This window comes from Vulpes lagopus, chromosome 17, assembly GCF_018345385.1.
Source record: "Vulpes lagopus strain Blue_001 chromosome 17, ASM1834538v1, whole genome shotgun sequence".
NCBI classification, from domain to species: Eukaryota; Metazoa; Chordata; class Mammalia; order Carnivora; family Canidae; genus Vulpes; species Vulpes lagopus.
Window position 1 is genome coordinate 6658237 of NC_054840.1, and position 24253 is coordinate 6682489.

At 44.6% G+C, this 24253-nt stretch overlaps 1 protein-coding gene across 7 annotated transcripts in view; it reads left to right on the forward strand.

The window, feature by feature from the left end:
• The window catches only part of TNIK (TRAF2 and NCK interacting kinase), a 370683-nt gene that overhangs the window by 342604 nt on the left and 3826 nt on the right, over window positions 1–24253 (forward strand). For 4 of the 7 annotated variants that reach the window (XM_041731636.1, XM_041731638.1, XM_041731639.1 and 1 more), the window contains 10 exons: window positions 685–814; window positions 6476–6640; window positions 8921–9032; window positions 9874–10044; window positions 11694–11837; window positions 14560–14694; window positions 18523–18623; window positions 20790–20939; window positions 22497–22656; window positions 22954–23093. In XM_041731636.1, the coding sequence (XP_041587570.1) occupies window positions 685–814; window positions 6476–6640; window positions 8921–9032; window positions 9874–10044; window positions 11694–11837; window positions 14560–14694; window positions 18523–18623; window positions 20790–20939; window positions 22497–22656; window positions 22954–23093 (1408 nt within the window). Of the gene's footprint in view, window positions 1–684; window positions 815–6475; window positions 6641–8920; window positions 9033–9283; window positions 9371–9873; window positions 10045–11693; window positions 11838–14559; window positions 14695–18522; window positions 18624–20789; window positions 20940–22496; window positions 22657–22953; window positions 23094–24253 lie in introns of all 7 variants that reach the window. The other 3 variants (XM_041731634.1, XM_041731635.1, XM_041731637.1) reach the window with 1 other exon arrangement.

Sequence of the window (24253 nt, forward strand, 5' to 3'; positions counted from 1 at the left end):
GGTTGGTAGGATAAGACCCAGGTGCTGAGAGAAGACTGTTCAAGGCAATTTGTCATTTAAGATGAAGCATCGGGGGATCCCTGGGTGGCTCAGTAGTTTAGTGTCTGCCTTCGGCCCAGGGCGCGATCCTGGAGACCCGGGATCAAGTCCCACATCAGGCTCCCTGCATGGAGCCTGCTTCTCCCTCTGCCTGTGTCTCTGCATCTCTCTCTCTCTCTCTCATGAATAAATAAATAATATCTTTAAAAAAAAAAAAAAGATGAAGCATCGGTACTTAGGTATCATTGAGATGAGAGGCAACCAGCCAAGAGCCAGGGTGGGAGACAGTTTTCCAGGCAGAGGGAACAGCATGTGCAAAGTGCAGGTCGAAGAAGGAGTCAGGAGGGCTCAGAAACCGGCTCTGACCCCAATGGCAGCAGTTCTGTCCTTGGGGAGTCTGAAGCTTGCTCACGAGGGCTGCTGTGTGCAGAGGAGGTGGAGACGGGATGTTGCAAAAGTGGGGCACCTGTTCAGGCATCAGTGCCACATTACAAATGAACTAGAATGTACACTTAAAAATGGTGAAGATGGTTAAATTTTATGCTACATATGCTTCTTTACCACAATTTGAAAGACTTCAAGTAACCAAGAAGCAGGCGTTCCCTAAACCTACATCTCTGGTTCTGTTGTTCCTTCCCATCTCAGACCAACGGGAGCCCCCGGGAGCACGGAGCAGTACAATGTGGGAATGGTCGGCACGCATGGGCTGGAGACCTCTCACGCGGACACTTTCAGCAGCAGTATTTCAAGGGAAGGAACCTTGATGATAAGAGAGGTAAGCTGGTGTAAAAACCGTGTAGAGGAAGTGCATTTCTTAAGGTTTCAATACTAGAGCTTTCTTGGAGAAAGCTTCCGGCACGTAGTCTAAGCCTTGTGAATCTTGTGAATGGGGCCTGGGGACAGGGGGACCCTGTGCTTCTAAATGGCTGAGTGATTTCAATTGTCCACCACCTTCTTTCCCGTACCCTTCAAAGCTTCTGCAAGTGGGACTTAATTACGTTAATCCCAATTCTTCAGTCGGAGCAATGCAAATCGGAATATAGATTTTGAGCTTGAGGATATAAAACTGGCAAATCTAGATGTTTCCTACAGCAGGAAAACAGAAATGAATGGTCTCTCTCAGTAGCATCCGAGGCCCTTGTTATGCCTCCTCCCCCCATGGCTTTATCCTTGTAGATTTTATGGAGAAAATGCTTAGAAGTTCCAAGAAGTGGTGATATCATCTTACCTAATTAAGTCAACATTAAAAAGGCTGCTAAGCTATTTTGATGAAAGAACAAAGGAATATGCAGATCTACTCGAAAATGTACCTTAGCACTCTGTACGATTCGGGTTTTTTTTTAAAAAATTCTAGGCACATCATTTCATTTGAGTGTGGGGGGGGGCATGTGTTCCCTTGCACATGTCCTCCCACAGGCAGCACTTCCCACAGCGTCTGTGCCAACCAGAAGGGCCTTGACGAATCAGAATTTGTCTTCTCTCCTTTCTCACTTCACGTCACCATGCAAGTCTGACACCAAGTCTTTGCTTAGAAGGAAAGTAATGGCTGGTAACCTGATGTCCCCGTGGGTCGGTGCTATCATGTATAAAATTTCGTAAATGGTAGATGACTCATAGGATGACTTAGAGGATTGGGTGAGTTAATAATAAATGTGAACACAGTTGACCCCTGAATAACACGAGTCTGAACTGCGTGGATCCACTTCCATGTGGAGGTTTTTTTTCAATGCGGTCTGATACTGGTATTTTCTTGCCCTTATGATTTTCTTAATAACATTTTTCTTTTCCCTGGCTTACTTTATTATAAAACCACAGGGTATAATACATGTGCAGAATATGTGTTCATCACCTATTTATGTTATTGATAAGGCTCCCAGCCAACAGTGGGCTATTAGAGTAGTTGAGCTCTTGGGGAGTCCAAAGTTCTATTCAGATTTTCAACTGCACCAGGAGTCAGTGCCCATAGCCTCCGTGTTTTGCAAGGGTCAGCTCTATTTTATGTTATCTCACTGTCACCACAGAATCAAGTTCTCCTTTTGCTTGTTATCACTCCCCACTCTTGCCTCTGAAACAATGTACATCGTCTCTCATTCTTCAGCCAGGAGAGCTTGGGAAACTGTAATGGCAGGCTTTGCTCTCCCCAAGAAAGAAAAGAACTGTAGTTTTGAGATGAATAAGGCCTTTGAAATAATAATTGGCAGTAGGGCTATCACTGGAGGAGTAGTTCCCAGAGCAACTTGCTAGAATCTCATTATATGGCCTTGCTGAATCTTTGAAGTAGGCTTTAAAGAGTCCTGTCATGCAAGCCTGAAATAAGAAGTGGACTTGGCCGTGCAGTTGGCATTGCGTAGTGCTGGTGCATGAATCTCCCGGTGTGGTGAGGGGGTAATTCCAGTGGACGCGTAGAAGGCTGCTATCACTATGACTTGCTACTGGGAAGACTTGGGGGGAAATGTTTTGGAATGCGTTACTCTGACTCCACACAGAGGGACTGATTTCTGATGCAGTTCAAGATTTGCTTGAGTCTTTGTGACAGAGTCAGGACCTTGACGAAGATTATCAGGAGACACGCTTTCAGTTGGGCGGCCCGAGATACCCGATGGCTCCACGTTGCTGAAAGCACTCCAGTGTTCCGCGGCCGCAGCCGATCACTTTGAAAACAGCACTCATCTGATCTGTTGAGGGCCCCAAATCTCTTCGTCTCTCAGTTTCTAAATTCCACCTTAACCAAATGTGGACTTTTAAGATAACAAACCTTGTGTTGGAATCCATGAAAAGGAGAGGTGTTCAAACGTTGACTGCAAATAAAAGTATGTCCCTGACAAAGCAGTAAGAAAAGAAAAACTCGTAATCGAACTTAGCTTGGAGGGTGCTATTGTTAAGTCCCCCAACATGGACATCAAGGAGATCTCACTCAAGCCAGCATTCTCATGTGAGTGGATAGGATGGTTCCAGAGGAACATACTGGCTCTACTATCCACAGTCTCGCCAAGATACACAAATTTGGTGCACACCCAGGCCCCGTGGTTTTCTGTCTCCCTATCCTATGGCCCTATAAGACCTTTTCCTACTCTAATTGTAGAACACACCACACCAGCTGTCATCCCCCACTTTGTCCATAAGGCCTCATCTACTAGAAGAGCTACTCCCCCTTTCTCCTTCCCCTCCTGCCCACTCCTTGCCCAGCAGGTCCCTGTGGGCCTGGCTTAGCCTTCTTGTTCTCCTTGAAGCCTCTCTTGGGACTCCACAGGCCTCTGTCCATAGCATCTTTCTTACTGACCAGCTGGTAATAGGAAGTAATAGGAAAAAGAATCCGCTTAACACAACTTAAACAAGGGAAGAAGAGGTGGGGTAGGTGTCAGAGAGAGGGAAATAAAAATTCCAAGGTATTTCATACACAGAATCCAAAGGCAAAGAGTAGGTCGAGACTCTGTGCAGGGCTGGAACCAGAAACTAAAACAGGTGAGGAGCCCAGGCAGCTCTCTTGCGCCCATCTCTGGCTCTCTCACGGCCTGTCTCTCCTTACCCTCATCTCTGCTTTCCTCGATGCCCGTGTCTCCTTTCCCTCATTTCTCTTTCCTCCAATTTCTCCTTTGTTCTTTCTACTCCACAGACCCGCTTTCTCTCCCTTTGCAGGCACAAGCTCTCACCTCCCCCACCTGCCCCCCAGTTGCAAGATATGTGCCACATCCTGCCCGGTGCAGCTGCCCCGCACACAGTGACCAGTGTCCTCAGACCCAACACTAAACACAAAAGGGAACTTGATCCTGCTTGGCTCAGTGTCCACGCCAAGTCCAGTCGCTGTGGCCGAGAGCAGAACCACCTAGTGTGGCAGCGGCCCCCCGTTTGCAGCACTTAGAACCTGTGTTGTTTGGAGCAAGTCAGCAGAATTCTCTGCACTGCAGTTTTTCCATCCGCAAATGAGGATAATGGAAGCTAGCGCATGGTGTTATCTTAAGGACGGTGTGGAATAACATACCTAGAGCATTGGCATCGTCCCAGACACGTGTGTTGCTCAGCACATCTTAGTGCCCGCCCCCATGGGAATGGCGAGAGCGGAAAGTGTCTAGAAATTGTTGGGCTCTGTAAGGAGGTCCTCAGGGGCAGGGCTGTGGTTCATTGATCTCTGCATTCCCAGCAGAGTGCCTGGTGCACAGAAGGTATTTAATTCTAAGGAGCTGGCTGCATGGACCAAAGGCTGATGACTCCGAGTGGGGAGATTCAGGGGTCGCCACTGGATTCCTTCAGGCTTCTCACTGTCGGGGCCTTTTCCCTTTCTTAGCCTCTTCAGGTCTTTCTTTGATAAGCAGTGTGTCTGCATCCATCTTTGGCCCGAGTCAGAATGCTGGGGAGAGAACAGAGAGCCCATAAAACTCTAAAGAGACACCATGTGTGATTTATAGCTACTAGGAGATTGGGGGGAAATGTTTTAAAAAAAAGCCTTTCAGCTTTTGAACAGAAGTTAGAAGGAAGGAAAAGCTGCCCAGTACACATAAAATTGGAGACGGTGAGATGAATCAGGACCGAACCCCATAAATGTCATTTAGAAGACAAAGTGTTCCGTTCAGAGAGCAGGCACTAGTACACGTTGCGGGTGGGTACCAGGACAGACTGAATCCAGAACATACCCCTCGCTGGGGCAGCTTGCAGGCCACGAGCAGGTTGCCAAGAAACAGAGGGTGCCTCTGCCTTCCAGTTATTTCTCAAGCTCCCTGGTAACATGCATTCCATGCACCCCATCCCCTCCCCCAGAAAGTGCCTCCTTTCACTTGTCACCAGAAGCAGGTCCAGAGTGGTCATTGCAAGACGAGGACAGGCTCTGAATGGGGGAAGCCAGGCTGGTGAGCGCATGCCAGCCAGCCCCAAAGAAGGCATGGAGTGTTATCTGCGTCCTCTGATCCTGGCTGATTCCTCCACGTTCAGCAAAATGCTTTACCCTTGGTGGACACTCAGTAATGTTAGATAGAAGGAAGGAAGGAAGGAAGGAAGGAAGGAAGGAAGGAAGGAAGGAAGGAAGGAAGGAAGGGACTCATTACTAAGTCAGGTCTGCTCTAAGAAACCTCAGTGGGCTGGTTGCATAAATATAAATTGGAAAGCCAGGCCTACGGAAGCAGAGCTGTCTTTTAATCTTGTATTTCTTCCCTGGGATTTTTGGGAGGCTTTGCTCTCCAGAGCAGTGGTTTCCAAATTCTTAGGTCATACAGTCCCGTCAGTAAAAATTTTAGGGCCATCGCACATAATTACAGTGTATTTTTTTTAAGAGGTAGCACAGACACAGGAGTTGGGGGGAGAGGAGGGAAGGGAAGAGGGAGAGAGAGAATCTTAAGCATGATGCGGGGGCTTGATCTCACAGCCCTAAGATCCTGACCTGAGCCGAAATCAAGAATCAGATGCCTAACCAACCGAGTCACGCAAGGGCCCCATAATTACAGTGTATTTACTTACAAATCATGCATGTGTCCTACTGCATATGTTATATGTATGTAATCCTGGGAAGGACATGAAAAGGGGATGCTATAAACATTTCAAATTCTTTGCTAGTCACGATGACTTCCATTTTTTACCACAAGGCACCATAATTGCTTGTGGGAGATTCAGATTAATGATAGCAGACATAGACACCTAACTCTGGGAAACGAACAAGGGGTGGTGGAAAGGGAGGTGGGCGGAGCGTTGAGGTGACTGGGTGATGGGCACTGAGGGGGGCACTTGATGGGATGAGCACTGGGTGTTATGCTATATGTTGGCAAATTGAACTCCAATAAAAGAATAAAAATAATTTAAAAAATGATAGCAGACATAAACTTGTAGTTTCAAATAATCTGTAGATCATTTTAATACATTTTTTTGGTAACTCCTGTCAGATCTGATTAATTAGGCATTGTTTTGATCTCACGACTGACAAAGAGCCCTGGGAGTTGGGTTGATACTGTCTCTGAATTTTCTTGGGGCCCATGGTACATGGATTATTAGCATCATCTCATCTCAACCTGTTCGTTTCAGCAATATCTCAGGTCACGTATATGTCTTGTGGGTTTGTGTCATTGTGAGCTGGTAATATAATCTGCAAATCTGGTCAGCTGGTGTGTACGCACAAATACTGCAGGAGGGGATCGGGCAGGTGCACATCTCTGATGCTTAGTCCCTCCACCTGCCTGTGGCATTCCAGTCTTCCCACAGGGAACCCCCACATCCGTGTGACCCCAACTGCTCCTCATGCAGAAGCAAAAGGCCCCATGGTCAGTCCAGATACTAAATATTAACAAAGTTTAACGTCTTCTTTATTTTCTTAGTAAAATAGAAATGTGAATGTTATCATCCCACACAGCCCAGCGGGTCCATTTGGAGACCACTGTGCCTGTCCTGTGTGAGGAGGGACGTGGCTCTGAGGCCCTTGCCCTCTCTCTAATGCTCCTCATGTGTTATGCCCCCTCAGACATCTGGAGAGAAGAAGCGATCTGGCCACAGTGACAGCAATGGCTTCGCCGGCCACATCAACCTCCCAGACCTGGTGCAGCAGAGCCATTCCCCAGCGGGGACACCAACCGAGGGCCTGGGGCGCGTCTCCACCCATTCCCAGGAGATGGAATCCGGGACTGAAGTAGGTGCTGGGCAACAGCCAAGACAGCTCTGTTCTCTCCCGAGGGTGCAGGGGCGGGGGGCCTGAAACCCTGCCGGCTTCAAGAATGAGGCCTTGCTGAGCTCCCTGAAATGTGTTCAGTTGGTATCTACCATAGAACTACTTATGCAAATACTTAACTAGAGGGAAATCATAGAAGCACAGTGATAAAAGGTTCTTAGGTACCATCTGGCCCAAAATCTGTTTTTACAGATGAGAATACTGAGGCTCAGAGAGGTTAAGTGACTTGCCCTGGGCCACAACTGGTTTGTGACAAATCTAAGTAGAACTGGGATTTCCTATCTCCCGGGCCAGTGATAGAAACTTCAGCCTATAGAGATCCCAAGGCCAATAGTTGAGGGTCATGTTTACATTAATTTAGTCAACCTAAGTTTGACCTAAAATGAGATTGAAATTATTTGTTAAATGAAAGACAGAAATCAATGAATAGGTTCTCCAACTGTTCCTCTTCCTAAACTCCAAATTGTATGGGGAAAGGAGAAATAAGATGTATCTTTCCTGAATAGAAACAGTCCCTGGAAACAGCCTGAACAAATAGCCTGTTAGGAAGTGCTCGTGGGTGGTGTTACCCAGCCTTGACCAGTGGATGAGTTCATGGTGCTTGGTCATGTTTCATGAATAGTCCTGTGAATCACACAGAGGCCCTGAAGGGAATTATGAAGCATATGCACTGGTGTTTTTGATGCCGTCCACCCACTTTTTATGATATACCCTTTGGGTTCTGAAGTTATTGAGCAGATGAGCTTTGTTTACCCCAAGGGAAAGAGCACACAGGTGCATGGGAAGGCACGGCATTTCCTCTGGCGACTTCACGCCATGTTGGCAAATTTTCTTTGCCTGAACCCCTCTCATCGTACCAAAAAGAACCCCAATGGGATTGTCCAATCAATCGTTCAAATGATTCTGCTGCTGGTTCAAATTCTGCTGCTGCTCCAGCTCCAAGTGGGAATATCAGTACCGGTGCCACCTCCTTCACAGACTTCTGTAGATCAAAGGAGATGATGCATGTCAAAGCCCTCTATTTGGAAGAAGTCCTACCTTGTAGAGGATGAAAGGGTTTTGATTTCATAAGGTGGAGGGGGGGAGTCTTGAATGAAATCAGGTTGGACCGGGATCCCTGGGTGGCGCAGCGGTTTGGCGCCTGCCTTTGGCCCAGGGCGCGATCCTGGAGACCCGGGATCGAATCCCACGTCAGGCTCCCGGTGCATGGAGCCTGCTTCTCCCTCTGTCTGTGTCTCTGCCTCTCTCTCTCTCTGTGACTATCATAAAAAATAAATTAAAAAAAAAAAAAGAAATCAGGTTGGACCTTTGTGATTTTCTCCATATGTGTTGAGGGGTCTTGAGATGTTTTTATTTTTAAATAGAAACCTAAAAACAAAGCTGAAAACTAAAAGTTTAGTTAAAGACATTTGTCCTAAAAGGAGATATTTCTTAATGTTGAATGCAGGTCTGCTTGTGATATTAAAAAGGACTTGAGTATGGGAGAGGGAAGAGAGAGGGCAGACAGGCTGGGGAGGTAGTCACTATACCTTCTTTGGCAAAGCTGAAATACGGACTCCCACCCCATGAAGCCCTGATGTTTAGCTTGCTGTTCCCTAGTCTGCTTTGACTTCATGTCTTTACGGTGCCATGCAAGCCCTTGAGATTTATTTTTTCAGTAAGCCCTCGAAGTGTGCACTGTCTACAAACCTAGTATCTTCATGAAGTCCCTAAATAAGGCGTGTAAATATAAGTATCCTTTTAAGGAAACCATTCCGGGAAGGAGAAACACTCCATCCTGGGTGAAATTGCCCCTGAATTGAGGATTTTAAGGCTTCTTGAGCCAATACCAATCCACTCACATCACCAGGCTAGTGTGCAAGGGCCCAGAGGCTCCGAGAGGGAGCCTTCGGTGGACTGTATGGGATGAAACGCTACTATGTGGTCACTTCGTTTATTGCCAGCCTTTCTTGAGACTATATGGTCAATGTGAGATTGTTTTTATTCAAGGGAGAGAGGAGTTCTATGGCCACAGCCACCTTCCCATATTGTCCCAAATGTAGTAATTTGCTCACTGCAACTCTGGCAGTCTGACAACTAATGGGGCCCTGTAGAGGCACAATGGCTTGTTGGCAACCAAGACCAGGAGGAGAATTGAAGAATCTGTTATCACTTTAAAGTCCAAGCTAAGTATTCCTAGTATTGTTCATCCTCGTAGAATTTATTTATCTGCTTTTCTTAATCCTCTTGCATATCGATTAGTACGGTATGGGGAGCAGCACGAAGGCCTCCTTCACCCCCTTTGTGGACCCCAGAGTATATCAGACATCTCCCACTGATGAAGATGAAGAAGATGAAGAATCATCAGCTGCGGGTAAGCAAGAAGGCCAGGATGTTTTAGAAACAGCTTGGCTTTCCTGTCTGGTACGACCTGGTAAAGAAATTAATTATTGGCCCAGTAGTTAAGCCATTTTCTGCTTAGGGCCTGCCTTAAAGCGAAGTCTTTCTTCTTTTGTTTTGTTTTTATTATTTTTATCATTATTATCATTATTATTTTTGTAGGATTTCTAAAACAATTTCTTTCTCTCCATTTTTTTTTCATCTCTCCTATTTTGCTTCTGGTAGGAACCCAGAGGTATCCAGGGGCCCTGGGAAAAGCTGTTCCTAAGAGACCTACAAACTTACCGCATACTTCTCAAAAGCAATTTCTGGGTACAATGCTGTGCACGCAGTAGGCAGTTAATAAGTGCGTGTCGAGTTGTGTTGAGTTCTAGGTGTGTGCTTCCTACCACCCGGGTCTGGCTGATATAGAGCAGAGTCTTGCTTTTTGGACTTAACGCAACTCACTAATCATCAGGGGAAGCTTCGGCCAGTTTGTCAGTTGATGATACAGAATTTTAAAAAGTAGATCTTTCCTGTGTATGATGCAGGAGATAGTTGTGTTCAGTTTTGTGAGATGAATACCTGTTCTCTAAACCACCCAAGTCATACCCATAAGTCTGTTTTACTAATGGATAAAATACCGCTTCTGTGAATGACTTATACTGTCTTCTACTAAAACAACGTATAAAATGTGCATAGTTGCAGAGTTTCTCTGCCTTTCCTGTAATGCCCACTAAACAAGGAGAAATCGTAGTGTTTTGAAGTGCCTTCTCCGTATCTCCACTGGTTGTTTTCTAAGGTGCCACTGACTTCTCTGATTCTTTTTCTCAAAGCTCTATTTACTAGCGAACTTCTTAGGCAAGAACAGGCCAAACTCAATGAAGCAAGAAAGATTTCAGTGGTGAACGTAAATCCAACCAACATTCGACCTCATAGCGACACACCGGAAATCAGAAAATACAAGAAACGATTCAACTCAGAAATACTTTGTGCAGCTCTCTGGGGTAAGTGCTGCTTTTTACCACTCTTTAATACATCAACCCTCAAACCTTAGAAGCCTGTGCAGCTTCCCATCAGGAGAGCAGTGGCTGAATCATGGATGTCAGAGTCCCAACTCCGGACTGTCTTGGCCTCAGGAGAGATCAAGAGCAGGTTTACATGTAGCAAGAACTGATAACCTAATGCCCAAGATAATGAAGATCAGACTCGAAATGGCCTCATCACATAATAGTGATGGACTAAAGTCAACAACAGTACAAGCTACCACTCACTACACACCCACTGTGTGCCCAGCACTGTGTGACGTGCCCCACAGTCTACCTCTGTGAGCTGTACGACATCCTGTAAGGGGAATGAAGGCATCACCCCCCATTTCACAGCTGGAAAAGCCAGCCTAGCATATTTGAGTGAACTGTTAAAGGCCAGCAGTGGCAAGATAAAACTTTGAAAAGGGCAGCGCATGATGAACTTTCCCTTTTAGTTGAGAAGTTCCTATGAAAATGATGCACAGGTTGTAGCTGACCTCAAACGCAGTTTAGGTAGGATGAGATTCTATTAAAGTCCTGGTCCGTGTTACTGCAAACATTACATACCGATTAAAAAAGGACCCATCTGTATCCATCTGAAATATAAAATACTCGGCCTACTTTGGGGTACCACAGTTTTAAAAGCATTTGAGATGCTCAGCGACGTGGATGAAGGCTGGAAACCATTTCATAGGAGATGCAATGGAGGGAGTAAGGCTACGTCCTCTGGGGAAGAGATAGGAGACGAGATGGTCATGTTTAATATGGAATAACTTATGGGCAAAAGAATAGACATTTATGTTAATCAAAAAACAGATGTACAAAAGCAGAAGTTAGAGAGTTCATGTCCACTGCACAGTGGACCCTCAGTGTGCATGTGTGTTGCAGGGCAAGGGAGGTGGAGTTAATTTGCCTAGTGACGAATTTTTAGGATGGCAGCTATCCAGACAAGACCACTAACCTGCTAGGGATTTTGTAATAGGGATTAGTGCACAGGGTACGAGAGATGGGCTGCATGAGGTTTAGATACCTGGTGGTCCCTTACAACTCCCAGGCTGTTGACACCTCCACTTGCAGTGGCTTGTCATTTCCCTGACAGCAGAAACTTGAGGGTATGAGACACAGGTGAGCTTTGGTGTCAGAAGGAGGAAGGGCTTTCCTTCCAGTGGGGTATGGAATTAGGGCACCCTGCTGTATGCTGAGGGCGGGTAGGCTCGAAATCCCTGCATGAACAGGGGTGGGGATAAACCTTGGGGAAGTCTCAAGGTGGGATTTACCGAGAGAGCCAGGGAAGGGATGGGTGTTACAGGAAGGGAGTAAAGGCTAGTTGTGCCCGTGTCGCAGCTGTGCCCAAGGCTTCTCGTGAGAAGGACTCTACACCGGGTAGTAAACGGCCGGATGTAATGAATGCTGCTACCACTTTATAAAAGAAAACTAATTTTATTACCGGAGGGACAGTGATTTAATTACCGTGACAGAGCCTCTACTTCTTCACTCCCTACTGTGGTACCTACTTGCCCATTAGTTTATATTAACAAGCCACAGTTTCTCAGGTTTTACAGGGACCCCGCATGCCGAAGGTTGAAGCACATAAAAAGTCAGTCTCGAGGTGCTCCTTCAATTTGCAGGTGTGAACCTCCTGGTGGGAACAGAAAATGGCCTGATGCTTTTGGACCGGAGTGGGCAAGGCAAAGTCTATAATCTGATCAACCGGAGGCGATTTCAGCAGATGGACGTGCTAGAGGGACTGAATGTCCTGGTGACAATATCAGGTATGTTACTGGGATGACCGAGACCTCCGGGTCTGCACGGGTGGGAAAGGCCATCACCTTCGTTCTGAAAAAGCAGCAAGCTCTGTCCTCCTGGCTAACAGTGACGCGAGGAATTATAGCAGGCGGGCCAGAGTGAGATCACCTGGGGATCCCGCCCTCCAAAGGGAAACCTCTCACCTCTCCATGATCTCTGAATCAGGCCGACGTAGCACAAAGGCTGGATGTTCATAGGCCTTTAACCTCTGCCGGGACTCAGCAAGGAGCTTTTGAGGTCTGAGCTCTGGTCATTGCTACCTATTCTTGGGTGGAGAGTATCAAAATGTAGGCCTCCCAGAGTGGAAAATGTTGTAAGCAGAAGCTTCTCTGGTCTCTTTTCCCTCAAGAACCATTCTAGGTTATCCCCCTTTGATGTTTCAGCACATGCAGTCGGCCCATTGGGTGGCTGAGTCTGCAAAGAGATTCGAATGTGGGAATCGTTACCGCTACGCTATGCAGCTTTCTGGTCCCCAAAAAAGAACTTTAAAGAACTAGGGACACAGAAGTGAAGGCCTTATTACTGACAAGTTAACAATATAACCTAAAAGAGTCTGTGTTTATTGAAAGTTCTTTGCTTTCTGATGATGTTTGAAGTTTAATAAACAATGACCCTTTTTTACCCCTGCCTTCCCATCCCATTGCACCTGTGCACGTTAGAACCACTTGAAGGGTGGGAAAAACCCAGGATGCACCCGACACCTGGGGGTCGGAATCCCTGGGAGTGCGGCCCGGGTATCAATAGTTATCATACTTCCTGAGGTGTTTCCAGTGTGCAGCCAAGTTTGAGAACTATGGCTCTATACTCAGCCATTGTTTCACAAGGAGAAAACACAGGGCTACTGGGTTCAACCTTGAATAAACTTTAGCTCTTGAGCCATATTTCTGTTTTGAAAAACTGCCTTCACTTGAGGCTACAATTCCCTTTCTTTTACCTTTCCACGGAATACTCAAGAGTTATAGCTCTTTTTATTCTCCCCCAAAAAGAGTTAGCTGAGTAAGTTCTTCTTGTATTATCTATTTGAGCTTAATTCGGTATAGTCTTCTTTTCTGGTTAATTGCTTGCTTGACTGCTAGGCTACCAAATCCTTTATTTTTTTTATTTTTTTTATTGGAGTTCAATTTGCCAACATATAGCATAACACCCAGTGCTCATCCCATCAAGTGCCCCCCTCAGTGCCCGTCACCCAGTCACCCCACCCCCCCACCCACCTCCCCTTCCACTACCCCTTGTTCGTTTCCCAGAGTTAGGAGTCTCTCATGTTTTGTCTCCTTCACTGACATTTTCACTCATTTTCTCTCCTTTCCCTCTATTCCCTTTCACTAATTTCCTTTCACAAATCCCATTTAAAAGAGTACATCTGTCACTCACCTACCAAGAGTGGAAATGATACCAGAAAATTCACATTCAGGCTTCATTCTGTTGTGAATGACACGTTCCCATTCTTAAAAAAAGTAACCATCTCCTCTTATCATTAAGTAAAGATGGCGAAAGAAGAGAATGAAAATAGGAGCAAATGATTCTTGAACTGCCATCAGATCTGCACTGGCATAGAAAAGAGGAAGCATGGCCTTTGTGCCCAGCCTAGCTCTTGGGATCAGTTCTGTGCCACTGGCTACAAAAAGGAATAGTAACTGCACAGTGACTCCCTTAACTTACGAATGCACTGTCCTGCAAATCCAGTGTGAGATGCTTTAATAAATTTTCTTCTTATCACATCTGTAAAATATAAAACATCTTTTGATGCCTAAGGGAAATCAAGGGAAAATAAGGACCCAAGAAGTATAACCCACAGGCCTAAATGTCTGATCACCTAGGAAAAACCATCTCCCTCCCCGAAAAAGGAAGGGCCACCCCAAGGAATGCTTTCTTATCTGATACTCAGATAATCTTACAGAGTATATTAAATTTTGCTCCTGTGTACTCCTCAACATTTTTAAGATGTTTTCTTATCCTAAAATTCCTCACTCCAGAAGCACCTTACCAAAGGGAACTTTGTTTTTTTCCCAAGTACACATGTTTGGGTTTTTTCCAAGTACATATATCTTTTCTCTACTATTTTTGTTTGGTATTTCCTTCAGTGATCTCAGAGTCATCAACATGTCCAGGGTTCTCTGCTGAGCCTAGGTTGCCTTCATTAAAATTGTTTCTTTTCTCTCCTTATAATTTTTTGTTGTTGTTGTTGTTAGTCAGGTAAAAGAAAATTATGCCCAGCTGTCATCTTCAAAGTAATAGAGAAGGCAAATAAGAGGCTCTCCATTAACATATGCTGTTAGGTTAGAAGGTGAGAGAGACAGTCACACATAAGCGTGTTAAAATGTCTAGTTATCGACACCCCTTTGTGTAATTAGATCTAGAATGTTCTGGAACTCTGACCAACTCTTCCATTGCAAGAATTAGGTCTTGACACTTCCCTTTGCATTGAGAAGAGATAGAGCAGCTTCTCAAATAAGAAACAACCTGAAGGTAAAGACAAATTATAAAATGGTTATTTGCCCAAAACACTTGGAGCTGTTGGCATAGACAACACCTTGATGAGGCCGGGCACACTGGTTCTTGTGCCTTCACACACATACGCGATTGTAAATAAAATAAAAATAAATGAATAAAATAAAATAGAGATTTTAGGGAAGGACTGAGAGAAAAGGCTGTCACAGGCTTGAAATTAGAGCTCTATTATTTCAACAGGAAAGAAGAACAAACTACGAGTTTACTATCTTTCATGGTTAAGAAACAGAATACTACACAATGACCCAGAAGTAGAAAAGAAACAAGGCTGGATCACGGTTGGGGACTTGGAAGGCTGCATACATTACAAAGTTGGTAAGTGTAAAGACATGGAATCGTTTATTCAATCCTAATTATTCAGTTTAAGCTTCATCCCATTTCTTTTTTGTCAGGTATTGATGATGTATTTGTTACAAGTTTAAGACGTTGGAACTTTCAGTAAACTTGCATTGTTTCCCGAAAGTCAGATTGATGAAGTTCAAAGAGCACATTCAGACTAAAGTCCTATGCTCCAGTTTAAACATTTATCTCTACTCCTTCCTAAATACCCATTAAAATGACAGCAAAGGAATAAAAAAAAATTCCATAAACCCACAAGGACAAAGAGATGAGAAACCAGCAAACAAGAGATGTCAACGGAATTGAACAAGAATAGTTGGTTGACGAGTTACTAGCCTAGGTGACCAGGAAATGCTGAATTCTATGCCTGCAGTGAGGAAAGTCATCAAAAACAGTCCAGCCACTTAACAGAACCCAGAAAAGCCCAGGGTCAGAGGCCAGGTCTATCTGAGCTGGAGGTATATATGAGTGGAACTGAAAACAGAAGGATTATTAGAAGGGTGAGAGGCAGCAAGTTCTCTCCCACTCAACAGAGGGTGAAAAGTTGGCACAGCCAGTCTGAATTGTGTGAATATAGGATTGCCAGAGCAGACAGACAGACAGACACACACACGTTTTCCCTGTTTAGCTCCCAGAGTGTTGGCAGCCATACTTATATTCCCAAGCAAGAGACTGAAATATTTGTCTTTGGAGAAACTAAATGGCCAGAAGAAAAGGTATCCAGGTAGTAACATTTAAAGTGCCGTGGAAAAGCTTGCTATCTCACCGCCTACACCTGAAGCCCAGCAGTGGGTAAGCTCACGTGTACTAGAAGCAGGGACATCCACTAACAGGAAGGAAACTTAAACAGAAAGAAAGGACTTTAGAGGAAACAAAGATAATGAGGAATGGAAGCAAATTAAAAAGAAACTGTAATAACTTCAGAGAGATTAGAAAAACTATTTCCAGAAGAGAAGAACAGGGACCATTAAGAAGAAAGTTGGAGCAGGGTCGGAGGAGGTCACTCAGAGAACAAGAAAAAAATTTTGGAAATCTGAATATATTGGCAGGTATAGAAAGTGTAGAAGATGTATTGGAAGATAAAGATGAGGCATCTCCCAGAAAGTAGGACAAGAAGAAAAGGAAAGAAAAGAAAAAGATCAGAAAGGAGACAGAAAGTCAGAAAATAAAAGTATCAGTCCAAGTGCTTCAAAATCTATATGAGTTTAGGAAAAAGAGAAAATCAAATTGGAAATGGAGGAAAGTATCAAAGAAGGAATATAAGAAAATTTCTAGAACTAAAAATCGCAAATTAAAAGGATTCAGTGAAGAAATAAAAATAAAAAAAAAATAAAAGGATTCAGTGAATACCCAGTATAGTGAATGAAAAAAAAAAAAAAAAGGGACTCACAGGAAGATATATTAACATGACATTTCAGGACCCAGGAAATGAGGAAGTCTTTAAGGCTTCCAGATTATAAATAAAGTTTCTATATTAGGTGGCTTGAGATTTAGTAGCAATACTAGAAGCTTCGAAGAAGATGAAACAAAGCCTCCAACTAGTTATTTTATAAGCCATCCGTATTAACCACGGTTCTCCAGAGAAACAGAACTAGTAGGATACACACACACACACACACACACACACACACACAGAGGTGTGTATACGTATGTGTGTATATAAATACGTATACGTGTGTGTATACATGCTCTCTCTATAGAAAGAGGTTTACTCTAGAAGTTGCTTCACAGACTTATAGAGACTAAGAATCCCAAGATCTGTAGCCGGCCAGCTGGAAACCCAGGGGAGCCAGCGTCTCAGACCCAATCTGAAGTCTGGAAAAGACCAGTTTCCCAGCTCAACAGTCAAGCAGGAGGTGTTCTCTTACTCAATCTTTTTATTCTATTCAGGCCTGTAAGTGACCGGATGAGGCCAATCCATATGGAGAGGGCAATCTGCTTTACTCCGCGTACCCATTCACATATTAATATGATCCGGAAAAGCCCTCACAGACTCACTCAGAACAATGATTGACCAGATATCTGAGCACCTTGTGGCCGGGTCAAGTTGACAAAAAATTAACCATCACACCACCAAACCATTTGTCAACTTTGAATGCAGTGTGAAGACCCTTTCAGACGTGCAGGGTCTCACAACATTTATGTTCCATACAGTATTTCTCAGGAAACTACTGACTGATGTATTCCACCAAAATAAAGCCATAAAAGGTTAAAAAGGGAAGAAAATACCCAGAATGGTGGTGAAGGAAATGTGAATGACAGTTCTGTCTTAGGTCTAGAGAGAAATCAGTCCAAGTAGAGTGAGACAAGGGAGCGTTTCCAAAAGGGATGTCTCCAGGGAAAAGAAAAGGTCATGAATAGATTACCTGCCACGTTTGACCACACGGAAGGCATTTACAGCACCAGCAGCAAGTGTACGTGTGCTTAGAGATAGACGCATGGAGAAGAATGAAGTGGGAAAGAAAGAGGGAGAACAAGAAAGGAAATGTGACTGTGGCATCCTAGATGCCTCAGATGAGAACAATAATCATTTCAACATGGAATCTTGATTTTACCAAAAATCTGAACCACAACTGTATTAGTGGTGTGGGGGGAGGAAGAAATGTGTGTGTGAGAAAAGAAACTAGAGAGAGGAGACGGTCATAAGAGACTAAATCGTTTCCAGACTCTCAACTCAGTAGATAATACCTGCAACTGAAGAAAATCAAGAAATCACATTATAAGCTTGTTATTTAGAAATATGGAAATAAATGGCCAAGGAAGTAGGTGAAAGCATATGAAAGACAGAACATGTAAACAGAAGGGGCACACTACAGAAAAAGAGCGCAGAGAGCAAGAATTTGGTTCTTGGCCATGGGCTGTCCAGTTTCTGTAGGACACGAGTGTTCTCTTCATTCAAATATTCCCCCAAAGGAAATGACTGCCACGGGTACCGTCCTAGCCCGTCCAGGTTGCTGTGGCAGACACCGTGAACAACAGGGATCTATTTCTCACAGTTCTGGAGGCTGGAAAGTCCAAGACCAAGGTGCTGGCCGACTCAGTGTCTGCTGAGGGCCTGCTTTCTGGTTCATACACAGCAGTCCTTTTGCTGCAATCTCCTGCAGTGTATGGAGAGGGGGATCGAGGTAAGGGCCTTCTTTATAAAGGCACTCATCACTTATAAATCCCTAATAACTGGAGTTCAAATTTGGATAATAAGCAAATGGCCACGTTTATGTCTCTACCCTCTTGCTAATTCTTCTACCATTTGGCCATGGCAGCCCTCAGCTTCTTGCATGTGGATGACTGTAAGAGCCAGGAGGGGAACATGAAGGTGATTGTGCAGATTCTTATCGCAACGAATCATTGACATCTAGACCTAGTGATTAAAGAGCCTTCAGATGAAAAAAGGAGCCTTCAGTATAAAGCAAAAGGCCCCAAGTATTCTGGTTTAAGAATAAAGGGGAAAGGAGAGAAAATGAGTGGGAAATATCAGAAAGGGAGACAGAACATGAGAGACTCCTAACTCTGGGAAACGAACCAGGGGTGGTAGAAAGGGAGGTGGGTGGGGGGTGGGGGTGACTGGGTGACGGGCACTGAGGGGGGCACTTAATGGGATGAGCACTGGGTGTTATGCTATATGTTGGCAAATTGAACTCCAATAAAAAACAAAAAAAGAAAGTTCAATCTGGATCTATGAGCAAAGCTCACACCAAGAGCATCACTGTCAATTACATATTTACATATCGTGGCTTACACATACGTTAATACAAAAACCTGAATAAGTTGGTATCCTTGTTCTAATTCATAATTTGTCTATTACAGTTAAATATGAAAGGATTAAATTCCTAGTGATTGCCTTAAAGAATGCTGTGGAGATATATGCTTGGGCTCCTAAACCCTATCATAAGTTCATGGCATTTAAGGTAAGCAGGCACGCCGATTCCCTAAAGAAGGGATTTTTTTTTTTAATTTTAGGTTTGCACCAGTTAACAGTCTTGCATATTGACTAGAACCAATTTTTCTATATGTAATAAGCCTCTTTTAAAGTATAGGAACTCTTAGACTTATTCTTCCAAAAGCAAAGACTAAGCACTAATAAGTGCTATAAAATTTACTGGGGTTGGAGAGGGTGGGTGAATGGGGAAAAATTAGGGTGCGCCCTCTTCCATTTCAGGTCTACGAATCATCTCTGAGGGGCGTGGCTACTGGGCAAAGCATTAACCGTGATATTAGGCAACGAGAGTCGTTATAAAGGCAGCTAACTAGAGTACTCTGACATGTTGTCTAAAAAAGGCATACCAACAGCAGCACCAAATCTCAAGGATGAATCCAAATCTTGTCATCCATATAAGACTTTGGGGTAAAGCCCCTAAAACTCACATGATGCCTATGTATCCCCAATGTTATCGGACTTCTCTGAAATGAGTGCTGAATGTAGTTACGTAAGGAAATGGCTTAGTTTCTCTGCATTCTGCTTTTTCATTTTTGCCCTTATCTGAGTCTGTAACCACCATGGTTGGATTGGTCACTCATGACACTCAGCAGGAGTGGGATGAGGATGTGCTAGCACTGTGGACCCCGGCTCGTGAAAGTTGACCCCCAAATGCCAGAAGGACCAGTACGTGCAGGCACTTGGGTGTTTGCAGGGCTGCAGCTCTGTGCAGAGCCCATGGGACTTTATCTCTGTCCCCTGTCTCTCTGCCTGTGTACCTCTCACTTTCTTCATAGCACATTGACCCTCACTTTTTCTCCCCACCCTTGTGGCTTTGATCTTCCTTGGCCCCTTTATGTATTCTTTCTTGCCCCTTAGGCCATGTGAGGGCAGAAGCTGCCTTGGGAACACTGTAAGGTGCTCTTTGAGGCTATCTTTTGCCTTGGCGCAAGGGCTCATTTCTGATGGGCTCAGGAAGACAGATGATACATCAATGGAAATGGGCTTCCTCCATAACTGCACTTCTGTGGAAATTTTGGACTGTATTAAGTTAGTAATAACACTTAAGGGGTGACACCTAAAAGCTAAAGTGGTGCTGCCATTGTGCCAAAATCTCAGTCCACAAAAGCTTTCCAGGCAGGGTCCCTTCCCATTCCAGTTCGGAAGTTACGGCCATCAGTTTACCAGCCAAAGTGAATGAGGGGGTGCAAAAGGCTGTGTTGAGTAGACCACGCCCAGCCTGGCAGGAGGGCAGTGCCAAGGCCAAGACTAGAACAGGAAAGACTGGAGCCTCCCCTTCTGTGAGACTCCATTAGGAAAAAAAAGGAAGAAAGAGAGCTCCAATGGGTGGCGGTGGCATGATAGCTGAGCCACTTGTGGTTTTACAGATTCTCTCCCAGACACCAAAGCCCTAGAAAAAGTAGACTGTCCTGAAATAATGGCAAAAGAAAACAGAGGAATAATGCTCGACAGCTAGTTGGGGCCCGGGCTCTGGATTCAAGAACCTCAATAAACTTGGCTGGAGCTCTCTTTTTCCTTCCTCGTTAAGCCCAACTGGCCAACTTAAGCCATGAGTCTTACGATGTTCCAGCCTCCCCCGCTTCTTGATTGGCCAAACCTAAGTCTCAGATCTCAAGTGAGTTTAAAAGAAGGTGCCAATCTGATGCCCACTCAGTCATTGAAGGAGAATCAGAACAGAGCATACGCCTTAATTCTGAACAGGTTTATTAGCACAGAGCTGGCCCAGCAGCCCACCCCAGGCTGTCTCTGAGAAGGTCATGGCCATGCCTGGGTCCGGCTGTTCCATGGGAAGGAAAGGTGCCAGAGAAGTGGCTGGACCTTCTCCAGAGGGAAAAGCCAGAAATAGAAAAGAGCAGCAGCACCCAGGTGCCAACTTTTTCAGGTATAATGACACGGTCAGAGTTGACAACTGTAAACCACTTCTCTGCCCTAAAGGACAAGAGGTGGGGAAGGGGCCACACATGGGTGCTAGACCCTTCCTCCTAGGGCCAGAATATGAATAGACCTAAAGCTGAAAGAGAAATCTGGCTTTTCAACATAAGAAAGTCAGACATTAACTTCACCAGGCTCTAGCTAAAAGACAAAACTAAGATAACCTCTTTGAACAATGTGGACACTCATGGGGTGCTTCTTAAAGTCTTTTGCAGATCTCCAGCACAAGCCACTGCTTGTTGATCTCACGGTAGAAGAAGGTCAAAGATTAAAGGTTATTTTTGGCTCACACACTGGTTTCCATGTAATTGATGTTGATTCAGGAAACTCCTATGATATCTACATACCGTCTCATGTAAGTTTCTGGAAGTAAGCCGCCCGGGCTCTCTGCAACCACGTGCATGTAGAAGGAGATTCGTTCTTGCACATTTTTAGTAGAAGTCGGGCTAATTTTTACCCAACTTTTACAAATGCTTGAAACTGAGTAGCACGTAAAGGCAGTTCTCTGCCATTTACTGGACATGTTGCCTCGCTGGACTTTAGATTAAAATGCATATGATATTTTTCCTTCAGGGGCATAAATTGTGTTTTTTAAGCAAGAGTACAATGGACAAGTTCCATGTTTTCAGTTCTTGAAGGGAGATGGGTTCATGTTACTTGGGAAGCCAGTGGTCTCCTTTTGCTGTCTTTGTTCCTCTCTCCAACTGGAGGGGAGTGTCGTGTAGTAGAATCAGACACTGGAGTGCATACCCTGGCACACTGGACGGTCTCTCCAGCCCTCAGCTTTCCCATCTGCAGAATGGGGGTGAAAGGACTTATCCCAGAGGGTTGTCCTCAGCATTAAATGAGAGAATACCTCGAAGGTACTTGGCACAAGCCCCTGCAAATTATCATCTTTATATTATAATCCTGGAACATGGCCTAAAATCTGACCGTGAAACAGAAATACCGCACATGGTTTCACTTACTGGGATTGGCGCAGTGCAAGCTGTGTTTCCTGAGTGTGATCCCAAGGCCAACATACAGTAGACACTGTCAGGAAAGTCCGAGGCCTCATCTATTGCCGACTGGGATTTTTTGAGAGTTTATAGGCTTTACTGCAAAACAAAGCACGAATATTGAAAAAAGTTACCTCGACACGTGACACACACACAGTCTGTCTCATATGCGCACACACAGCGCTCACTGCTGTGTCCCAGCTCGCATCTCCTCTCCTACAAGCCCATCTGCGTTTATTTATTCCAATAGAGTGGTCACTAAATGTTTTTTTTCTCAACGAGCTGTTAATTTGGATTTTCCTGTTTAGGCACGCACATGAACAGTCTGTCGTACGCTCAGGGCCTCTTTGGTAGGCATTGGGCCCCACCGTTTGACCCCATTTAGGCTATTTCCATCAGATTCAGCTGGTCTGCATTCCCCTCATCTTTTTTAGAAGTAGATGGACAACACGTAATTACTGTGGCCATGAGACATGTGCTCAAATCCCAGTTCTACCACCAAAATACCAGTGCAGCTTTGCCCAATCCGCCTAACCCCTCTGACATGCAGATGCCTCGTCTATAGAGAATGGTACCTCCCATGGGGAACTGTTCTAAGGGCTAGAAATCATGTATGGGAAGAGCCCAGTGCTCCGCACTCTGTAGGTGTCCCATACTTGCAGTTGTTGTTTTTAGGAACCAGGTAAATTGGATTCTTGACCTGGTGCCTGAGTTTGTATTTGTATACTAGGGCATTTGACAGGTCAGTGGTTAAATTAAGCAAAGCAAAGCAAAATGTCAGTTTCTAGAATGAATGTGGTTGGGGGCGGGGGCGGGGGGAAGACACTCTTTTTTGCAATTCTTAGTGATTAATAGTCAAGACGCTGTCTTATTTTTTAAAAAAGAATAATGCCTGGCCTTTCTTTGTCTCCTAGATTCAGGGCAATATCACTCCTCATGCCATTGTCATCTTGCCTAAAACAGATGGAATGGAAATGCTCGTTTGCTATGAGGATGAGGGGGTGTATGTAAACACCTATGGCCGGATAACTAAGGATGTGGTGCTTCAATGGGGAGAAATGCCCACGTCCGTGGGTAGGTTAACCATTCCTTATCTCCTTCAGCAGTTACACCCCCCAAATGAAACGAAAGTCAAGAAATGTGAAACAACCATTTGATTCCACAAAAAAAAAAAATAAAATAAAAAAAAAAACCAAAAACAAAAAAACAAAAACAAAAACAAAAAAACAGTCTGTGAATAACACTTGTAAGACTTGCTTTGTCTGTTTATCTCAAGTCGTTTGTCATTTTTGTGGTTAAGATGTGAACAGATGCTGTGAGTTATTGCCCATCTAATGTTTTTAATGCAGTTTTGGAAATTCCTTTTGACAGCCTACATTCATTCCAATCAGATAATGGGCTGGGGCGAGAAAGCTATTGAGATCCGGTCAGTGGAAACAGGACATTTGGATGGAGTATTTATGCATAAGCGAGCTCAAAGGTTAAAGTTTCTATGTGAAAGAAATGATAAGGTAAATCCGTTTCAACATTTGCATTAGTGTTTGCATTTTAAGAGACCACCAGGTACCTGTGAAACCTTCATTTTCCTTTATACTGATTTGAATCATATCTGTGTTAAACAGTATTATCTTGAAATGGCATTATTTGGTTTGGTTCATGTGAGCCCTCAAAATGTATTATTCACATATTTAAAAAGACATTAACACTTCTACAAATTTCTTGTAAACTCTTAGCAACTTTTGTGGCTTGAAGGCCTTATAATGACTCAGCAGACATCCCAAATTCTCCTCCGCACTTGGGAGAGTTGGCCCATCATCAATCATCCACAGTGGGTCGACTTCACACTCCACTTTGAGACTTTTCACAAAGTCACCTACGGGGACCTAATCCATCACATTATATTCACCTTAAATGTAAGACATTTGACATGTAGAAATACCAACTTTTGCAAAATGTCACCCATTCCTTAAGAAATGCACAGTCACAAACTCAACTAGTGCCATGTCCTGTGTCATTCCAGCCATGTTTCTTCTGAAGTGTCATAAGGGGATTGTTTTGCAGTGAAATTGGGGGAGTCCGTCTGGCATGATCAGTCGCCTCAGAAGGGTATTTGTGCAGCAGCGCTGCTTTCTCCCTTTCCCTCCCTGTAGACTAACCCAGAGTTTTTAGTAGCTAAACTGTGCTCATTTGTGAATTCATCCTTTGTGACTATGGCCAACTTAGAAATGCTGTCCCCAAATAGCAGGCAAAGCGCCTATAGTAAAGAATGTGATGGGTTGAACGGACAGACATCTCTTACTCCATCTTGGTTGCCCAAAGCCAGAATGGGGTCCTAGTCCAACCCTGGGGCTATGAGTCTAGACTGTATCTGACCCTGGCCAGCTACAGTTGAGTTGGTGTGGTCTGGGTAGACAGCAGCTGTGGATGGCCGGGATAGTTCCAGGGCCTGGCCAGAGTATGCCAAGGAATAGACCTGACCCCCAGTGAAATTCTAGGCCCAACCCAGTCTCAAGGGATCATGAGATGAAGAGTGATGTGGGCACAGACCCCCACACTTCAGTTCATTGAAGACCCATCCCAGGAAGCCTGTTCTAAGCCAGGCCCAAACCCTCAGGAGCAGGCTGAGGGGGCCCAAGGTTCAGAGCCCAGGGTACACACAGCCCGGAGAGAA